Raw genomic sequence first — 20,996 nt, 5'->3', positions numbered from 1 at the left:
AGCATCTGTAAAGCGCCTCAGTGTGAAAGTAGCCTAAGGCGTTTTTCAGACGTTTTGCTTCAGGTGACAAAACGCTCAAATGTGAACAGGTGCCATTAAAATTAATGGTGTTTTGCTTGTTGGGTGTTTTTCTGGCGTTTTACGAGCTCAGGTGTGAATGCAGCCTAAGTGTACATATAGCCAAACCTTATTTATTTATTTTATTTTGTCATGAAGTAGGATTATTAGAACCCCTGTCAAGTTTTTATAGCCTGTGTCCCAGCTGGGTAGATTCACTCTCTCTACTTGTCCTGGTAGTCATTGTCACTGAGACAGAGCGTGATGGGAAATACAAAATGGTACAGTGGTCTGCAGAACGTTAATCTTCCAATGTGGACACCTGTGGACATCCCAGATATTCCTATTCTTCCTGTTGTGTTTCTGTTACAGGAAGTGAAGGGAAATCTCCTGATGTGGCATAAACTCTTTGTCTCTACTCTGTCCACAACTTTAAAAAAAATGTAGGCTATGTCCACACTTTAATCTATTTGACCTTTGTGTGAATAAAGCTTGTCAAAATAGCTTGAAAACTTTCATGTGTATGGCCATTATTAGGCTGTCTACGGAGAGCTCAATTTTTTGTTCGGTTTGAGGAAATTGAAGAATAAAACGATAATTGCTAGGAAAAAGCCAGAGAAACAACCATTAGTTCAGGGATAGGCAACCTGGGGCCCTCCAGCTGTTGCAGAACTACAAGTTCCATCATGCCTCTGGGAGTAATTGTAACATCTCCTGCAGAGGAGTCATATTGATAATCAAATTAGTAGAAACGTTTCATTTTTTCAAACATGGAGATCAGTTTTTGCTTATATCTATGACATTTTTTTATTTTAGACAGCCCGAATGATTATATGGATGACCAATTTAACAATCATATACGTGTTTTTTTAAAGCAATAATAAACCCAAAATTAATTAGGCCCCTTTCACACTGGTGCGGTTTGCAGGCGCTATTGCACTAAAAATAGTGCCTGCAAACCGACCTGAAACTGCCACTGCTGTGTCTCCAGTGTGAAAGCCCCGATGGGCTGTCAGGAGGGAAAAAAAACTCCTGCAAACAGCATCTTTGGAGCGGTGAAGGAGCGGTGTATACACCACTCCTTCACCGCTCCTGCCCATTGAAATCAATGGGGCAGTGCGGCTATGCCTCCGGCATAGCGCCTCTGTAGCGGCACTTTGCGGACGGCTTTAGCCCGTTTTCGGCCCTTAGCGGGGGTTAAAACCGCCCCGCTAGCGGCCCAATACCGCTGCTAAAATGACAGTAAAGCGCCGCTAAAAATAGCGGCGTTTTACCGCCGATGCCCCCACCGCCCCAGTGTGAAAGGGGCCTTATTTATTATATTGCAGCTTACCAATTCTTCTATGTGATGGCTGCATCCACTTTCTTTTTTAGGCTTTCTTTTTTTTTTTTTTTTATACCTGGTAAGTAAGTCTGTGTTTTTTCAAAAGAACAAGCTCTCTTCCAGATGTAGCAGATACTGGCATGAGAGAAACCATTTACACTGGCTGGGGTGCTTACAATTATCAGCTTTTATTTATTTATGTACCCTCTCTCCCCCCTCCCCCCCCCCAAAAGAAAAAAACAGTTTGCTGCAACTGCTTATAAAGTGTTAGTTGGAGTTTGGCTTCAATTTGTTAGTGTATTTAAATCTGATAGTACATTTAATGCCTAGTACACACAGGCCGAATGTCGGGAGGCACCATCAGTTTAAAAGGGGGGCCCAGGCACCTGCTGAGCAGAAGGGCCAGCTGTACTGACTTATTGCAGCCACCAGTCCTCTTCTGTCTCCCCCTGCAGCGCTGCCAGCTTCTCTTCCTCTTTCTCCCTTCGGCTGCACTGCAGGGGATTGGTCCTAGCACAAGCACACCTTCCATCAGTTGTCCGGTCCCCTGTTCACCCTTTTGCCCCGCAGCACCTCCGGCTTCCCTTCTCTCCTCTCCAGCTGGCAGCTAGTGCGGGCACAAAGGGAGATGTTTCAGGATAGAGAGCGAGGGAAGGAGCCGGTAAATATGATTTACTGGCCCCTTCCTTTCCTGAAAGAACACAGTGAGCAATCGGTACCAATTACTCCTGTGTCTATTCATCACTGAAGCATAGTAAACTGTATTTACTATGCTTCAGTTTGTGAATTAGCAGGAAGCTTCATAGTGTTTTTTATTCATTGATCTGTGCTGCTGAAGCTGCAATAAAAGGAACTGATAAATCTATGTCCTCAGTCACAGTCCTCGGGGGGGCCCTGTCAGGTAGGCTGTGATTTCAGAAGGCACCTTCTGTCAGACGAGCAGCCGACCGGCTCCCAATGGCTGAGAGCACTGACCGGTGTGTTTTTTTTGGGGGGGGGGGCATCCCCCTGTCAGAACAGCTCAGCGGGGGAGATCGCTGTACTAACATTGGACATCGGTCAACAACAAAAAAAACTATTAGTGTGGACTAGGCTTAACACCCCCCCCCCCAGACTGACAATGCTGCTTTTCAAAGGTGCCCCTGTAATCATTCATCCAGAGTTGGGGCGCTCTAATGCAGGAGGTGTGTTATTGGCCAGATCACTTACCCACTATTGGCCACTACATTGGCCACTACATCTAATGATTGGGAAGCTGCAATATATTACAGTTTTTGGTTTAGGGTTTAATACTGATTTAAGCCTTATTATATGTAGTCCATCACTGCTGCCAAAATTGCAGTTGTTAAGATATCGATATCCTTGTCAAATTAGACAAAAAAAAGTGACCTGTCTCATTGTTGTTCCTTAAAGTGATTGTAAAGGATCGTTTTTTTGTTTTTTTAAATAACAAACATATCATACTTACCTCCACTGTGCAGCTCGTTTTGCACAGAGTGTCCCCGAACCTCGTCTTCTGGGGTCCCCCGGTGGCTCTCGCGGCTCCTCCCCACATCAGATAACTCCTTAGGAGAGGCACTCACCCGAGGGGGTTACCTTGCGGGTGCGATCCCGAGTCCATAGACATTATTGCCGGACTCGGCCCTGCCCCCCGGCGCCTGCGTCATTGGATTTAATTGACAGCAGTGGGAGCCAATGGCTGTGCTGCTACCAATCTATCCAATCAAGAGCCGGAACCTGGTGGAGAGAGGGACAGCGCATCCCCGCCGCCGAAGAGATGAAGGGTTTCAGGTAAGTAAAGTGGGGGGGGGGGGGGGGGCGGTGACTGCCAGGTGTTTTTTCACCTTAATGCATAGGATGCATTAGGGTGAAAAAACACAAGGGTTTACAACCCCTTTAACCAAGCTGTGTGTGATTCTGTTTTAGTATGTAGGTCAGTTCTCCTTTCTGATGTGCTCAGCACTATACTGACACAGTACAATGTGCAGATAAAATACAGCATCATGGACACAGTTTATCATATGATGCCATTGTAATCATTACTATGCTTTATATATTCATTGACACCCTCTTTATAAGCAAAAACAACATATCATTATAGAGAGCATATGTAATGTTAGTAAAACGAATGATCCTATGATAGTCATGCTTAGTAAACAAAGACTATTGTGGATTTAGTAAAGGTATCACCTTTTGTCTCATAGTCAAAGTATCTTTGGCTTTTCCATTTTATTCATTAAACATGTTGACTAAACAGGAAAAAGACTGACCATCTTCCTCTGCAAAGTGTATCCATTGCCTCGGGTTTCTCCATCTACTGCTCAGACAATAACAGGAAAAGATTGAGAGATATTTACCGCAGTAACAATTCTGTGTTCGCACAAACACTGCGCATCTGTTTATGTCCATCTAGGTCTATGTGCACAATCTGGAGAGAAACATAAACAGTATCGTGCTACTTCTCTAAATAGTCTAACATTCAGAATATATAGACAAAGCCAGTGTCATGAAAAAGTGTATATGAGGTGCGTCTAAAAAGTTTGGTGAATGGTATCAGAAAACAAACAAAACAGAAGATACAAACAAATTACCTTTATTGGCCTTCAAAATAATCTCCATCCTTCACATTACACTTTTGGCAACAATCATAAAGCTTCTGGAAACTGTCAACAAAGGCTTCTTTAGGAATCAATTGTAAAATTGCTCTCACACATTCTTGGATTGCCACCACGTCCACGAAAAAGTGCGCCTGTCATGACGCTCTTCAGGCGGGGAAACAAATAGAACTCTGCAGTCGCAAGATCGGGGGAGTATGGTGGATGATCGAAAACAGGTACGCCACAGTGAGCCAAGAATTGACGCACCAGTCTCATCCCCTGTGACGATGGTTTGCAGAAAGGATGGATCCTGGTCACACATGGTATTGAAACCTCCAGAGGTTTCCATCCGTTTTGCTTTCTGTTCCTCTGTCAGCTTGTGCGGCACAAACCGGGAACAGATCTTCTGCTTACTCAAATCTCCACGGATAGTGGTGGGCGCCATGTCCTTGCTAATGCTCAATTCCTCCACCATCAATCGTAGAGTCGTTAGCTGATCTTGTGCCAGCATTTGTTGCACTCGCTCAATCATGTCTGGGGTTCTGCTTGTTGACGGCTGACTCGAACATGACTCATCCTCACTGATTTCCTTCCCATCGCTAAAGCGTTTGAACCGTGTTCTGCTCACGGCTTCCACCCCGTAGACTTGCACCAACATTTGATCTGTTGCTGTTTTCCTCAATTTGTAGCAGAACTCGATGTTCACTCTGCTCCATTGCACTGTGACCCTACCTCTCACACTGACTACGTTCAACTGCCCACGGCGGGTGTACCCTGATGGTCACATGTATTCTACGCTAGGTGGCACTTCTCAACGTGTCTCTGGATAGCCATGTGCATGTGCATGCATCTGGCCCATGTTGCCGTTAAGATATCGGACCATTCACTGAACTTTTAAACACACCTCATATATGTATTCCACATACCAGATACTTGATGGAATGAGATATGAATACTTTTTGCTCTAAGAAGGCTCTGCTGTGCTATGCACTGGCTCAACTGGAGAGCTTTTTGATTCCTTTTGTTCCTTCTCACCATAATCTTCATAGTTATAGTTTCTCTATACCACATACTAGGATTAAGGCCTACATTTAGGTAAAACTTAAAAAGGGATGGTACTGACATTTACTTAAAGTGTCCATTGTGCTGGCGCTGGCTTTCATAGTTGAAAACCTCTGTTCTCTGCCATAAACCCCAAGCCCAAGCCATATTTCCGCAGCTTTAATCTTCCATTCCTGCAAGGCTTAATGGAGCCAAGGGAACTATCACAGGCACTCACCAAGAGTGCTGACTATGCCCACCCTTCCACCTTTCATTTACCCACCTGTCCTTCATAAATAAAGTGCTTTTCATTCATGGAAGCTATAGTACAGATTCTATGAATGGAGGAGGGGGGTGAAAAGGGTGGCTATAGTCGTCACTCTTGATGAATACCTTGCGACAGGTCCCTTGGTTCTATTAACCCCGCAGCACTGTAAGAGTACAGCTGTGGGGTATGGAGGGGACAAAGAACAGAGGATTTCAACTATGACGGCCGACAACAGTACACGGGACACTTTGGATTAAGACCCCTTTCACACTGAGGTGGTTTTCTGGCATTTTAGTGCTAGAAATACCGCCTGTAAAGTGCCTCAAAACCGCCTCCCATTCATTTCAGTGTGACTTTTCACATTGGGGTGGTGCACTTGCGGGATGTTAGGAAAAGTCCTACAAGCAGCATCTTTGGGGTGGTTTGGGAGAGCTGTACACAGCGCTCCCAAAACGCCCTGCCCTTTGAAATTAATGACCCCACAATAGGGATAAAACTTTTAGGTGGAAGGAAGTTTAATAAGACACGTGGCCACCCATTAAAATTAGAAGAAAATAGGTTTAACCTTAAACTGTGTAGAGGGTTCTTTACTGTAAGAGCGGCAAAGATGTGAAATTCCCTTCCACAGGCGGTGGTCTCAGCGGGGGGCATCAATAGTTTAGATAAGCACCTGAACGACTGCAACGTACAGGGACATACAATGTAATACTGACATATAATCATACATGTTGGACTTGATGGACTTGTGTCTTTTTTCAACCTCACCTACTATGTAACTATGTAATGGCCAGCGTCTCCAAAGCGCCTGAAAAGTGTTATGGAAGCGCCGCAACATGGGCGCTTTTAACCCCTTCTTTGGCCGCTAGCAGGGGTTAAAATCGCCCCGCTAGTGGCCAAAAGCGCCACTCAAACAGTGGTAAAGCACCGCTAAAACGAGTGGCGCTTTACCACTAACGCACAGCGGCCCAGTGTGAAAGGGGTCTAACTGCAAGTACTGTCCCTTGTGCTGTTATTTTTTTATTAATATTTATTTAACCCCTTGGAGCTGGTGCCTGCTGGGCCTTTAAGGGTTTCAGAAAGTTGGGAGGCAGGGCAGGGCGGGACTTATGGTCAAGTGACTGCCATGATTGGCTGTCACAGTGGAAACATGATCGAAAAGCTCCCGATTGCAAGCAGTGATCGGGAGCATTCCGTTAGCTGCCAGTAACTGTGTCGGGAGCATACAGGGCACGCACTCTCTGCACAGCTCTATTTGCACTATTGCACACAAAAATGCGGACATTCGGCACCAAGGAGGTAACGTTTTAACTAAACCTCAGCTTTAAAGTGTAGGTGTGGCCAATATTTATCTTTTTAGTTTTGGATAAAGTAGACAACGGTTAAACCCCTGTCAGTTTATTTTTTGCTGTCTGTGTCCTGTTAGGGAGATTTCTCTTCACTTTCTGTTCAGGAGATGCAGCAGGAGATCAGAGGAAATCTCTGCAAAGTGAAGGCAATTCCCCTTTTAGACAGCTGTCATAAAACAAGTAAATTCAGATCTCTTGCCTTACATTCCTGTTCCAGGTCAGTGCCTCAGAAAGCATAGAAGCCAGTCAAATAGCATTTTTAGAAGTAGAGGTTTAAAGCGTCAGCCAGACAGTTTGCACAGTATATGTTTATTTAAAGCAGTTTTTCTTCCCTAATTGTCTGCTCCCTCCAGGCTAAAGGGCTGGCACCTGCAGCCTCTCTTCCCCAATGCTCCAGCAGGTCACAGGTCCTCTGATGCCATCAAGTACAATGCAGGGAGTCCAGGGACCATAGCCGTGGCATTGTATGCGAGTTTGCCAAGGGGCAGTCCACAAGCCTGAGCATCAGGGAGAAAAAAGTGCCATCTGCCAGGGCAGTGGGGAGTCAGTTAAATAAAACTGCTTCATCCGGTATAAAGACAAAAACGAGTATTTAATGAAGTGCAAGTGGCAGCCCCACTGCAAGGGAGGATTTTTGTTTTTCACAGAGATGGACTTTGAGGATCTTCAGTCCCCCCCAAAAAATTTAAAATCAGCAACTACAAATATTGTAGCTGCAGACTTTTAATAAAAAGACACTTACTTGTCCAGGGATCCAGCACTGTCCTCACCTGGACTGATTCTTCACCATTCTTTGCGTCCTTGATGCACCATGTTCACTAAGGAAAACTGGCTGTGACTCACAGCGACTTCACAGCCAGCTTCCCACTGCGCATGCACGAGCCATGCTATCCTTTTGTGAATGATCCCACTGCCTTCTGAGACCTGTGACAAGGCACAAGAAGGGGGGGAGGGGGTGAACCTAAAATCAGGTACCCGCTCCCCCTCAAAAAATAAATGTGTCAAAAAGTGGTGGTGGTGGGGGAGACATAAAAGTGGAACGTTCCCTTTTTTTAGGTGAAGTTCTGCTTTAAGTTTGATTTCACTATGTTACCATTTATTGTCTATTAGATTGTATGCTCTTTATTAGATTGTATTATAACTGTAACGTCTCCTTTTTATATTGTAAAGCGATGCGTAAACTGTTGGCGCTACATAAATCCTGTATTATAATAATAATAATAATATTGTCAGGATTCACAGTAACTGTTCAAACTAGAATAATATTGAGGATGAGGAAGCTGATGATGTCAGCACAGATTAATATACAACAGGTTCTTATTCCTTAGTACACTTCTATGTGTGCTAAATAAGTCTCTCTCAATTCCTGCTCTTAGCTATGTACATCTGAAACTGACACTTGTTTTTTTTTTTCTGTCTGGACTGTATATGCATGTATAAAATGCACTAAAATGTAATTTAGGATGTGTGCAAGCAAAGTTTGATCAGAGCACATGACCACATATGACTACAGCAATATGATGATGTGCTGGATCCCCTTACTTTCATTGCAGATTGCATTATGTGTATTCATTTTATGGTCCCAAACACTGACTGCAACAAAGTAAATGTGAGGAGTCTGTGGTGTGATCAGCTTTAGGAAGTACATAAAAAAAAAAAAAAATCTATCTATCTATCTATCTATCTATCTATCTATCTATCTATCTATCTATCTATCTATCTATCTATAGATATATATATACACACAGTGTGTGTGTGTATATATATCTATATATATAGATATAGATATTTATATCTATATCTATCTATCTATATATATATCTATATATATATATATATATATATATATATACATACATATATATATATATATATATATATATATATATATATATATATATATATATATATATATATGTAGTATTGTTAGTTTAATACATATACCCAGACAAATGGCCAAATCTGAATTCACAGACTAGCGGAGCCCATTTATACTAAAATGATCCATTGAGGTGCATTAAGGTGAATAATAACGTGCTTTGCATTAAGATAGCTCCTTCATTATGAATGGGCTACCAATGCACCACAATGGCTGAAATAATACGTATGACCCTTTTTTCAAAATAAAGTTATATTTTCATTTTGGTGTGTTATGCTCTGCCATAAAATGAATTGTGGTGACATTCACAATGATTAGCACTGCAACAGATTGAACGTAGAGCAAATGCATTGCCGTACATTGTGTCAACACATGTTATTGCGTCTGTTTTGACCTAAGTGTGAATGAGCCCTCACTGTGCTTAAAAAATATTTATAACTGATAATAATAATCAGTCTGTGAGGTCACATGTAATACAATGACATTTGTAATTTACAGTGTCATTGTCACTGCAATGTAAAACTGCTGCGCTGCATAAAAATTCACCATTTCAGACTTCACTTAGCTTAGGTCATCTGTTAGCGTTTTGTAAGAAACATACAACCCAATTACAATTGTAACTGGTTGTTGTGACTTTCATTGTTTATATCCGTTGTTTTGTTACACATTAAAAGGACATAACAACTTCTGACAAAGTAACATTTCATTAAAATAAATAAATAAAACAAAACACAATTGTATCTCCTGCTAAAGCCAGTGTGTGAATTGTAGTCAGAAGCCAGAAAATTGTCTTTTGGTTTACAGTATTAAAAAAAAAGCAAACTTCTGCTCAGATCTCCCAGGCAATCCAACTGGAAGTGGAGTGGGTACCTGTCAGAAATAGGTACTCGCTCCAAGGAAAAAATAAAAATAAACTTCCACTAATAATAGGGGAGGGGAACTTCAGTTTTTTAGGTGAAGTTCCACTTTAAGTGTGAATGGGGCTTAGGATGGGACAGAGCATAATCTGGTAGGACAGAGAGGTTTAAATCCTAAAAAGGGACTGTCTCTCCAGAAAATGGACCATGGCGGGCTGTCATAAGTAATGGCAATCTGTCTTTCATGAGATGCAGATCAGGACTGTGCAAACTTAAATAGATGCCATACTTTAAGCAGAACGTCACTCTCTCAATCAACATTGACTATTTTTTAATGCTTATGCTGATAATATTAGTAAATAGATAGGAAAGTATATCATATTTACTTGTTTTAAGAAAACATTATATTTCTTCTGTTACTTCCTGGTTTCTATGCCTAGGCAAATGATATCATACATCTTAGGAGTCATCAGGGGGGAGGGGCATGCCTGAGCTAAGGGCAGATGGATACCAGATTCCAGGAAGTAAATTTGTCTTCCCTTTCTTAAGATGGCCGCTGTCAGAAATTCTAGAGGGGGTGTTTTTCAATGTGATTTCTCAACAAAATAAAGCATAGAGACATGAATGGATGGGGGAGTTTTCTTCGAATATTATAAATGAATTAAATGGTGTTTTTGGTTTGTGCTGCTCAGGTGCAGTGTAGTTCCGCTTAAGGCTAGTTTCACATCTGTGTGGGCTGTGCAGCCGCATTTGCTTGAGCACGACAGCCCATTAATTTGCCCTGTGAAATGCAGGAAAGAAGTCCCTGCACTATTTTGGAAATCGCAGACTGCACGGGAACCGCGAGTACAGCATGGTTCCCAGTACGGATGCGATATACAGGGCCGTGCCATTAGGATTAATGGCACCCGCCCATGTGTCCCACGTTTCACTGTGCGGGTGGTTGCAGCTGCGGGAATTTGAATTTTATTGTACTTGTACTGTCCTCCCTAATGTTGTAAAGCGCTGCGTAAACTGTTGGCGCTATATAAATCCTGTATAATAATAATAATTTGTGCGGGTCCTGCAGCAACACCACCCACACAGGTGTGAACTTAGCTTCAAAGCATATTTCACCCCAGGAACAAACATAGTATTGTGCTTACTTAACCATTAACATACTTCCTGTCCTCCTAGGGTAACATCGGTACCAAGCAGGTTTGTCACCCTAGGACAGGGATTATTAGGACTACATAACACCTCCCTCTCTGCTCCAGAACAGAGGGAGGTGTTTTGTAGTTTGTGGAGATGGCAGGGAACAATGCTAATTGACAACAGTCCAGAGGAAGATAGTACAGAAAGTAATCAGCTGAACAGATTTCCATCTGGATAAACAGCTATACTTTAGTGCTGTGAACGCCGGAGGCGTGTTTGCAATGCATTTGCGTCACATTGTAATAGAAGTAAATTGAAGTGGTTGTACGAGTCTGCAGGCAGTTTAATTCTTGTCTCGCAAAGCCAACGCTGCAATGTGTACACCTCTCATAGGCGTGCGCACAGAGTGTGCCAGGTATGCCTGGGCACGCCCTAATCATCCCATGTGGGGAAAATTCCCCCTGTTTAGATCCCTGATATTTCAACAAAGCCCCCTAATGGGTCTCCTAAAAAAATTGTAAAAAAAAAAATAATAAAAAAACAAAATTGTCAAAAATACTAAAAAATAAAATAATGAAAATTAAAATGATTGACACCAATCTCTGCCCCACTGACACCGTCCATTGCTCTACTGACACTGTTAGTATATATACACATGCATACACATATGTGTTTGAGCTTTGGGGTGCACACCCTAATGCAATAGGCTGCGCACACCTATGACACCTCTATTCGCTCCCTTAAAGTAAAGGGGTTAATCCTGCGCATTGTGTAAAAAGGCTGTTTGATTCTGTCTTCTCTGATCCTCCCCTTCTTTTACTGTCCCCAATCCATCTGCTGATAGATCAGAAGAAAAAACACACAGGAAAAAACACATAAAACCTGAAGCGCTACCAAACCATTGGGTCCTTTGGTGTGGTGTGACAATCCAACTCCTGTGAATTATGGATCAGAAACCAGTGCGGCTGCTTAAACATTGGGAAAATGTGGCATTGATAAAAAACTAACTGATAAGCAGCACTCTATGGACTGAATCCAAACAATAATGTATGAACAGTAAGTTAGAACCATAAATTCAATGGTTTATTGGTGGCAAAATCATAAGGAATAAAATAGACAAAGTCATAAAACACAATAATGGTAAATAAAAAGCCAATAATACCACTTTAAGCCCACAGGCATAGATGGGTTAACTTCCTCCGGATGGCTCACTGGTGGGAGGGCGCCAAGAACCATGCTGATAGAACAGAGCCTTGGAGGCACTCTGCACATGCTCAGTTTGGTGTGTATTGCTAGAGAGGTTTTTTTTTTTTTTTTTATTGGGAGGGTGGATGTGATTGGTGCAGGGCCAATCAGCACTGTCCAGACAGAGGGTCAGGAGGCATGCAGCCTCGTAGGTCAGTCAGAGGAGAATGAAAACTCCTCCTACTAGCTTTAACCAGGGCTCAGCCGGACACTGATAGAAGTCACAAGATTGTTATATACTGCTGATGAGAAAAGGTATTTAGCAATTCGTATTTACTAAAATAATTACATTTCCATGTTCTGTGTACTGCATGAGACCAGACACAGTGAATGCATGGTCCTGGGTTTACTAACTCTTTAATTAACAGTTTTGACTTGCATAGTTGGGCAGTCAGGAAAAAATGACCAATATTGCAGCTTACCAATTCTTAGATGTGTTGGCTGCATTCGTTTTCGATTTTTAGTTTTTTTTCCCCCTTATTTTCACCTGGTGTTCTATCCAGTAAAGGGCTCTTTCACACGAACATTAAAAATTGTAGTTTGGGTCATGTTCTTACTGCTTCCTGGAAACTTTCTGTGAACTAAAGTGAATCTGCCTGCTTTGCAGTGACTGCCTTGAGAAAAGGTAGAAAGTCTGAGTATTTCGAGGGGCTTTCACAGGCTCACATTGTTATCTCATGTTGCCTTGCCTTGAATTAAGGTCAGCCCTCGCCCCCGCCCTCTCCTGCTTTTTTCCAAGCTATAGTGCTTGTCAGGGACTATTACACATTAGTGGGCAGGAAGTGGCTGTTCCAATAGGAGGCAGGGGAATATGAATTCCTGGCCATTCCACCACACTGAAAGGAGGAAGCCGCATTTACACATAGCTACTGCTTGCTGCTGCTGCTCAGAGGCTTTCTTTTCTCTGACTTGCTGGAGTCTTACAGGAAAAAGGAATTTGTGATCTGCAACTAAAGCTAGAGGCGGCCAGGGCAGATAACACAGGCTTGTACTTTCCTATCCCCGAAAAAGTGAGACACTGAGATTGTGTAGAAGAATGTTGAAGGATCTGTTGGGATGGTTGTTATAACAGTGATTGTGGTGCTGGAGATGGAAGCTAACTCCTGCTATGCTCTTGTCTAGATCTTTCAGTGGAGACAGCTGGAAAATCTTTATTTCAGAGAAAAGAAGTTCTCGGTGGAAGTTCATGATCCTCGCAGGTAAGTGCCATGATCCCTCTGCTATGGTTGATTTTTGAAGATGTGATTGTGTTTGCAGCCTGACAAGTGGCACCCAATGCTATATGATTCTCAGAAATGTTTCCTAAGATAAAGCCGGGTGGCAGATATTCAGATTCTCATGTGCTTGCAGCAATAAGGCTTATCCTGATATAGTTAAGTATGGCAAACAAAGTGGCCTGACTTTTCAGAGGGTGAGGGATCACCCTTATACTTTGGACTCCATCAGCACAGCGATATGACCCTTGCCCTCGCACACACCTCCAGTAAAAATTCATTCATAGTCGGTAAGGCTCGCCCTATCACCACCCTATCAGGTCCAACCGTTGACAAACCAGATTTTATAGCACAAAAGTCACCCTGGTTTATTGGGAAGCAATTATGAGAAGCAATTATAAATCTGAGAAGAAAGAAGGGAATGCAGTAACCTATAGCAACCATTGTTCTTATAAAGCGAATCGCGTAATAACTAAATTCTACATGTGTGATACAGGTTGCTGCAATTCACCGACCTGTGTTATAGAATTTCCAGTATATAATATAGTATGATTTGCTGTGTCTGTTTGTAGACTTAGGGCCATTAAACATGACATGTATTGTGAAAACTGGAGCAAAGAAAGAAAGAAAAAGAAAAAGCAGTTTCCTCCACATACTAGATTTCTTGTATCTTTCTGCAGTGCAGATATAGAATGAAGATTAAGCTAGAGACTGAAGATTAGGGGCCCATTTACACTTTTGCATTTTAACAAATACCCTGCAACAGGCTAAAATACATGTATCTAACTTTTCCTTAATTAAAAGATTCCTGTCCTCATCCCAGCACCATGTGCATTTTTGAACAATATGTCCTATCCATTTTTATCTACATTTAGAGCCCATAGAAGTCAATATAACATATAACATATGTAACATATGTTTTGATGCATTGGCAACAGGCATTACTAAGCCTTGGTCAATGGCTGTTAAAGTGAATATAAATCCTAATATTAAACTTCACATATTTGCTACATTTAGGTCTGTCAGTGATACCATTTAAAGCATTTTGTTCTATTAGTGTGATAAGTGCAAACAATTAACTGTTGATCCTGCCAGAAATGCAGTGCTATCCTGTGTACTCTGCAGTCTTATTACAATAATATCAGCCCTGGTCAGCTCACATATGTGAACTACAGAGCATTCCCCCCCCCCCCCCATAGTATGTGGATGAGAAGAGGGGAAGTTCTGTAGCCCTAGCACAGTTCTTGTTCTAGGTTGACAAAGCTGTTCCTCCATAGGCACAGTTCAGTGAGTTTTGTCATCCTAAGACTGGAATTGTGTTCCTGGCAGGATCACCAAGTTAAAATACAGAAAAAAAACTGAGAATGGTAAACTAATGCAGCCACCACGTCTGAGGACTGATGAGCTGCAAGATATTACGTTTTTTTGTTTTTGGGTTAAGGTATACTTAAAAATAGAACTATAGGCAAAACTTTTTTTTAGTTTTGGATAGAGTATAGGAAGGTTATAACCCCTGTAAGGTTTATTTTTGCCATCTGTGTCCCATTGGGGAGAGTTCCCTTCACTTCCTTTCACATAGCCAAAACAGGAAGTGAGAGGAAATCCATGCAAATAAAGAGAATCTCTTGGGGACCCCCAGGTCACCAGAACGAATGTCCCCATTAGAAGATTTTCCCTCTATTACTTTTCTGGGAACAACCCAAAATGTTGGCTTGTCTTTTACTTTCACTCTTAATGATAATGGTAAACAGGACAAATAGAGAGAGTGAATTCCCCTAACAGGGGCACAGACAACAATAAAAACTGCCTGGGGTTCTAATCCCTCTCCACTCTAAAACTAAAAGAAAAGTTTTGCCTTTAGTTATATTTTAAGCCTATCCACATCTAAATGCATCAATCCACAAAGGGAAAACGCATGTTGATGGGTGACAACCCTATTGCCTAACACTATAAAATAACGCGTCACTATGCATACATGTTGCTCTAAATAGGCCATAATCTGATTGGTGGGTTCCACCTTTCATAAAAAAGTCCTACCATAGCCATGAACATTGATTACAATGAATAGAGAATAGTAAATCTCAGAGAACACTAGCAAATGCTGCGTATTGCATTATGTATTCATAAAGCGTTTTTTTTTTTTTTTTTTAGACTAGATTGTAGGGATGTATATGTTACCACTTTTCCATTAAGGCACAGTACAGAAGCTATGCAGTCTTTAGCACTTTTCTTGCCAGGGATTTAAATGCATGACAGTTTAATGTAAATGACTAAAGCATTGTCTGAGTGTGAATATAGTAAACGAGGAGCTGTAAAGGTGTTTTACTGTAACGTTAGGTGGGGCTAAACGGGCTCTCCTTGTCATCACTGTACAAAGGATACTAAGAAGGCTTGATTTGACAATGCCTACAAGTTGCAGAAACCTGTTCTTCTGACTTCTGCTGGTAGTTTTGGTAATCCCCAAGTCACGTCAAGTCCCACACATTCAAAGACTGGAAGGACTTTGTGGTGTTTAGTTTCAGAACAGCTTTATTTACCCTTCCAAACAAGTCCTGCACCTGGATTCATTTCACCCCTAGGCCCGTGTCTTCATGAATCTCTTCCCTTTCCCAGGTAAAGGGGCAAACATTTGTCACATCTCCATGTCATCTAAGATAACAGGTTCCATATTTTAAAATTAGAATACCTAATGACATGATGGCTTCCATGGTATGTCAGTTATATGGCTAATGAGGTTTCCTGTTGGACTAGAATACTTAGAAGGTAATTGCCTAATTCACCGAACATACCTATGATAGGAATGTTTGGACAGGGAAACGTGTTCCGTATATATGTAGAGTTCACGTGCTGTTCGCAGACCTTCCTGAATGAGTTCTTCGTGATACAACACACTTATCTGGAGATTGAATGCAGATTAGGTATGGACAACCCGTGGCCTTCCAGTTGTTGTGGAACTACAAATCCCAGCATGATCTGTCAAAGGCTGACCTGATTTTATAGTGTATATTTACCGCAGGAGGCTAGCGAGCACAAGATGTAACTGAACACAAGGGCAGCTGATAGACACAACACTGATCATGTGTTCTGACACCCAATATTATTGCAATGAGCAAACCATGTGAAGCATGATATGAGTGTGTAAACAACAAAAGGCTTCCAGGCGTTTACTGAGGCAGGGATTATTTTACAGAGTAGGGGGCAATGTGTAAAGTTCAATAAGCCATAGCAGATGTATATTTCACTTCCCTGGCTGTAATAAGCTGGTTGCTGTGGTTATTGCACTTTACGATTACCTATAATCAGTGTTCTTCACATTCAGTATAAAAGTAGAGCAATATCTGGCATGCATCTGTGTTCTCTGATCAGTACAGCGTGATGGGGATCCACCCAGTCTCATATTAACAAATTTGGGTTAACCAGTGACCAATTAGATTATCCGCCTGCTCTGGCCATGGCAGGATGTAAGCCATTTCTGCTCAGCATAGTTGTAAACTGATTTATACTTCCTGCCCTTGTGTCTGTGTGTTATGTGTCCAGAGGAAATCACAGCTCATTTCTCTGCATACAGGGCATCTGTCACCAGGAGGACATTTGGTCATGGAGGGATCGCTGTGCACACGTGGTACGCGTGTCCTGCTCTCATAAAGTCCATCTGGGCTATGGCCATTAGCCAACACCAATTCTATCTGGATAGAAAACAAAGCAAGGTAAGGCATTCATGAAATGGTTTATATTCCGGCTGATTATGTTTCCTTTAGATATAGCCTAAGTGTCTTTAAATCCTTAGATAATAATAAAAAGATCACAAGGTCAGACATGTGACAACTGAAAGATAGAAGTTCATTTTATGACTATTACCTATCATATCCTGCACAAAGGAGATCTTGGTATTGGTATATTTCTTCCTTTTATCAGTTTGCCTACTTTACCATCCATGTCTGTATGCATATTTCTGTATCAACCCAACGCATATGGGTTGATTTACTAAAGGCTTTTCACTTTGCAAGATAATTTTCTTTAGTTTAGCAAAAGAGGTGAAGCTCTGCTGAATTCCATCATCCAAACACGTGCAACCAAAAATAGTGTTCTTTTTTTTCCGTGTGATTTGGGAATTCTTTTCAAAGTGAATTTCCATCACATCCCCTAAGCTAAGGGAAAATTCTCTTGCAAAGTGAACAGTCTGTTTTCCTTTAGTAAATTAACCCTACAGTTCCAATAACCACAATTTGACAGCGATGCTTTTGTAAATTTGATGAATAGTTATGATGCACCTGACATCATACAAAATGGGGGTTATTTACAAAAGGCAAATCCACTTTGCACTACAAGTGCACTGCAAGTGCACTTGGAAGTGCAGTCGATGTAGATCTGAGGGGAAGATCTGAAATGAGTGGAAGCTCTGCTGATTTTATCATCCAATCATGTGTAAGCTATAATTATGTTTTCTATTTTCCTTGCATGTCCCCCTCAGATCTACAGTGACTGCACTTCCAAGTGCACTTTCAGTGCACTTTAAAGTGCACTTGTAGTGCAAAGTGGATTTGCCTTTAGTAAATAACCCCCAATACGTTAGTATTCAAACAATGCCATCAATGCATACCACCAGAATGAACATTCCATGCATTTTCTCATAGACAAATTGAATTACCAAGAGCTATAATTGACATTTGAGCCAAAAATCTCAGTTATTTCAAGCTGCCTCATACATCAGATGACACGTTATCTTCTGAGAATGTCAAATAATTGGCCTCACCTTTCTATTCACGTCCGACCTTAATAATCAGTTTAAAAAGGCTTTTAGCTACTGTGCCAACAAGTTACAAAGTCATGCATGTATTTCCATTTGTTGCTCCTGACTTTTTTTTTGTAACAGTGGCTGGAGTTTCTCTTTAGAGACATGCTTCCCAACACTGCTTGTCCAAAAATCATTACACCAACTGGGGATAAATGTTGAATCCATATTAGGTTGCAAAGTGCAAAATAAAGATGTCCCAATATTACTTTTTCATTGGAAACAAATGTGGTGTATTAGGTCCCCTTCACATGGACAATCTGATCACGTCCCCCTGTCAGTTTTTCAGGTGGACCTGATCAGATGGTCCATATACCCCTATGAACCAGGGGGTGTAAATGGACTTGTGTCTGTTTTACATCCATCTACCTCCAATCTGATCCGGTCTGCTAAAAAACAAGGGGAGGGGGAAAGGGATCTGTTCCCATCTGTCTAGGCGGATCGAATCTCAGTTGAGTAAAAACGGACAGCGGAGTCCGTTTATACCTGACCGCCCATAGAGCGGAGCGGGCTCTGTCCGTGTTCGCTCTGCATAAACTGAGCAGACATGGGCCTGTTATCCACCATCTCTGCTTTGCTCAACCGGGGATCAGTGGTCAGATCCGCTGCTAAGAAAAGCAGATTCCACCCTCCTGTGAAAGGACTGAGCTTCCCAAATACTACTTCAACCGTTATACAGCAAAACCCTTTGGTAGTCATTTGAAATGTGACAATTGATAAATCCTAACTGACTTTATATAGCATGTCTTCCGTTTCTGTATACAATAGCAGCAGAGGTAGTGAGGCAGTCAACAGTAAGTGGATCCAAACATGCTTGGGACAAAAGCAGATATATGCTCAGAAAAAAAAAAAAAACAACTTAATTAATATGGGCAGACTTGATGGACCACTTGGTCTTTTTTTCTGTCATCACTCTTCTATGTTTTTAATATACTGTAGTTTCCTTTGTCATATTTGCAGCAAGCTCAGCTTTGGATTCCAATATGTTTGAATGTCTCATTGATATCTCTCACATATTGCTGGCCTGTACTATGAAGACAGGCCTCTGACCAGAAACTTCATCAAAGTGTTCAATGCTGCTTACAGGCATTACTTTGAAGAAGCACTAGAAATATGTGACAGATCCATCTTTGTGCTATCAATCAAACTGATAGCGTGTGGGCGTACTATTCGTGACATTGGTGTCGCAAGGCTACATTCTCATAGTTACTGTACTTCCTCATGCTTTGCTCAGCATGTCAGTTCATGAACCCAAACTATATTTCTTCACTTTCTTCGGTATAGTAAATGCTGAGTAGATTTTTTTTCTTCCTTCACACTGTCCATGCCCACATAATTTTCCTACTGGCTGCTCTGATGTCATCAGTGCAACTAACTAAACAGTTCCTTTTTTTTCATATGAATTAAAAACAGCAGGGCTTGTCCTGAGCTGTTGAAACAAATACCACCATCTGCCTGTTTTCTGTCTATATTGAATTAATTTGTATACCTCTTCCACTACACAGCACTGCAAAAAAAAATAAGGAGGTTTATAAGTCCTCATGTACACTGCTGCTGGTAAATGGACGTTTGGGAACAGTTGGGCATTTTTTTCAGCTGCCCCTGAACTCTCCTCTATGTTATCTTATCAGTACATGTGCACAGGGTCATTTATAGTAATTTCTAGGCAGTGGAGTTTAGAAGCATTTTTTGGAACACAAAAAATAGGTTCAGACAGATGTTCAGAGGCATTTGAAACGTCAAATGCCTGTAACAGCTTGTAAACGCTGCTAAACACGATTTACCATGTTTAGCAGCATTTCGTTTACAGACGTTTTTCAATTTAACAAAAAAAATATATATATATATATATTTATATATTTTTTAGAAATGTTTCTAGACTCAAATGCGTAAACGCGGCTCAATGAACGTTTTTAGACGCCGGTTTCTAGCTGTCAAGTTGTTCAGCAGAGGTTAAACAACGTCCTGTGTACATGAAGCCTTAGGAGCAGTTGGGCATTTTTTTCAACTGCCACTGAACTCTCCTCTGTTATCTTATCTGTCCATGTACACAGGGTCGTTTACAAACGTTTCTAGGCAGTTGGAATGCAAAAAAATACGTCCAGAAGCTGAGAATGCAGGCATTTCAAGTGCTAAACGTGGCTAATTGCGGTAACTCGCATTTAGCCGCTTTTCCTTTACAGGCGTTTTTCATTTTTGGCTATTTAAGAAAAAAAAAATGAAATTTTTATATATTTTTTTTTTTTTAAACGCGGCATGTAAACACGGCAAAACGTTTTAAAAAAAAAAAGACGTTTTAAATGTCAGTTATTATCTCTCAAGGTAAATCGCTCAGGAGAGGTTGTAAAAACGTCCCGTGTACATGAAGCCTAACAGTCACTGTCCTTGAAGGAGTTAATAGTCTATAATGCCTGCAATGCTTTATATAACCATGCCTTAAAGACGAACTATAGTCATCTGAATATTTTTTGATATGCAAACCTTGTTTTTATGCATAGTTTGTATATATGTAAATGGAGGCAGCCATATTTGCTAATTACATATGTCAGCTCTGTTGGCTGGTGATCCTTTCATCTGACTGATAAGGTCAGATAAAGGACAGTCAAATTGATGCCATAGAGCTACACCTGATAGGTAGAGACCATACATCTATCCCTAGGATGTAAGTATGCTAAATCTCAGAGCAGCAGGCTTTGTGCATGGCAGACAGGAGGTACTTTATTCTAAAAAAAAATATGATATAATTTAGCAAAGTTGACATTGTGCCCTATTATTCATGTAAAACTAGTGTTAATAGGTCAACTTTAAAGAGGTCATAAAAGATCCCATAATAGCAAGCAATAAACACTTAAAATTTGGATCAACACCTATGGGCCAATTCTGACATTACCCTACCATTTTGGGGATGATAATGAGTGCCTTTGGGTGCTTGAAGCTTTTCCATTTTTTTATTTTTTTGCAGAGAAGGTTGAAATATCTCTGAAAGTGGGTCAATATCTCTATCTTCTGTCTAGAATTAGTGAATAAACTCAATACTGTTTGGTTAATTGCTAAGGTTACAAGCTAGCTATTGGTTAAGGTTTTTATTTTTTTTTTAGATGTTAGGTAAAGTGCTAGGTTTTGGTGGAGATGAACTGGTCCTTGTGCTAGAGTGGAAGAAATGACAGTCATCAGGCTCCATGTCTGTTTGTAAGAATATTTATTTTTAGTTGGGGGCAGTAAAGGTGGTGGGAGGCCCAGGC

At 41.2% G+C, this 20,996-nt stretch overlaps 1 protein-coding gene across 5 annotated transcripts in view; it reads left to right on the top strand.

Annotated features, from left to right (window-relative positions):
* FRMD4A (FERM domain containing 4A) overlaps positions 1-20,996 on the top strand; it is a 566,280-nt gene that overhangs the window by 498,141 nt on the left and 47,143 nt on the right. For all 5 annotated transcript variants that reach the window (XM_073619521.1, XM_073619519.1, XM_073619520.1 and 2 more), the window contains exons 12-13: positions 12,871-12,947; positions 16,531-16,669. In XM_073619521.1, coding sequence (XP_073475622.1) covers positions 12,871-12,947; positions 16,531-16,669 — 216 coding nt within the window. The remainder of the gene's footprint in view (positions 1-12,870; positions 12,948-16,530; positions 16,670-20,996) is intronic.

This window comes from Aquarana catesbeiana, linkage group LG03 (assembly GCF_042186555.1).
Source record: "Aquarana catesbeiana isolate 2022-GZ linkage group LG03, ASM4218655v1, whole genome shotgun sequence".
Lineage (NCBI taxonomy): Eukaryota > Metazoa > Chordata > Amphibia > Anura > Ranidae > Aquarana > Aquarana catesbeiana.
Note: the sequence above shows the minus strand (reverse complement) of the source record. Positions and strands in the feature narration are given on the sequence as shown.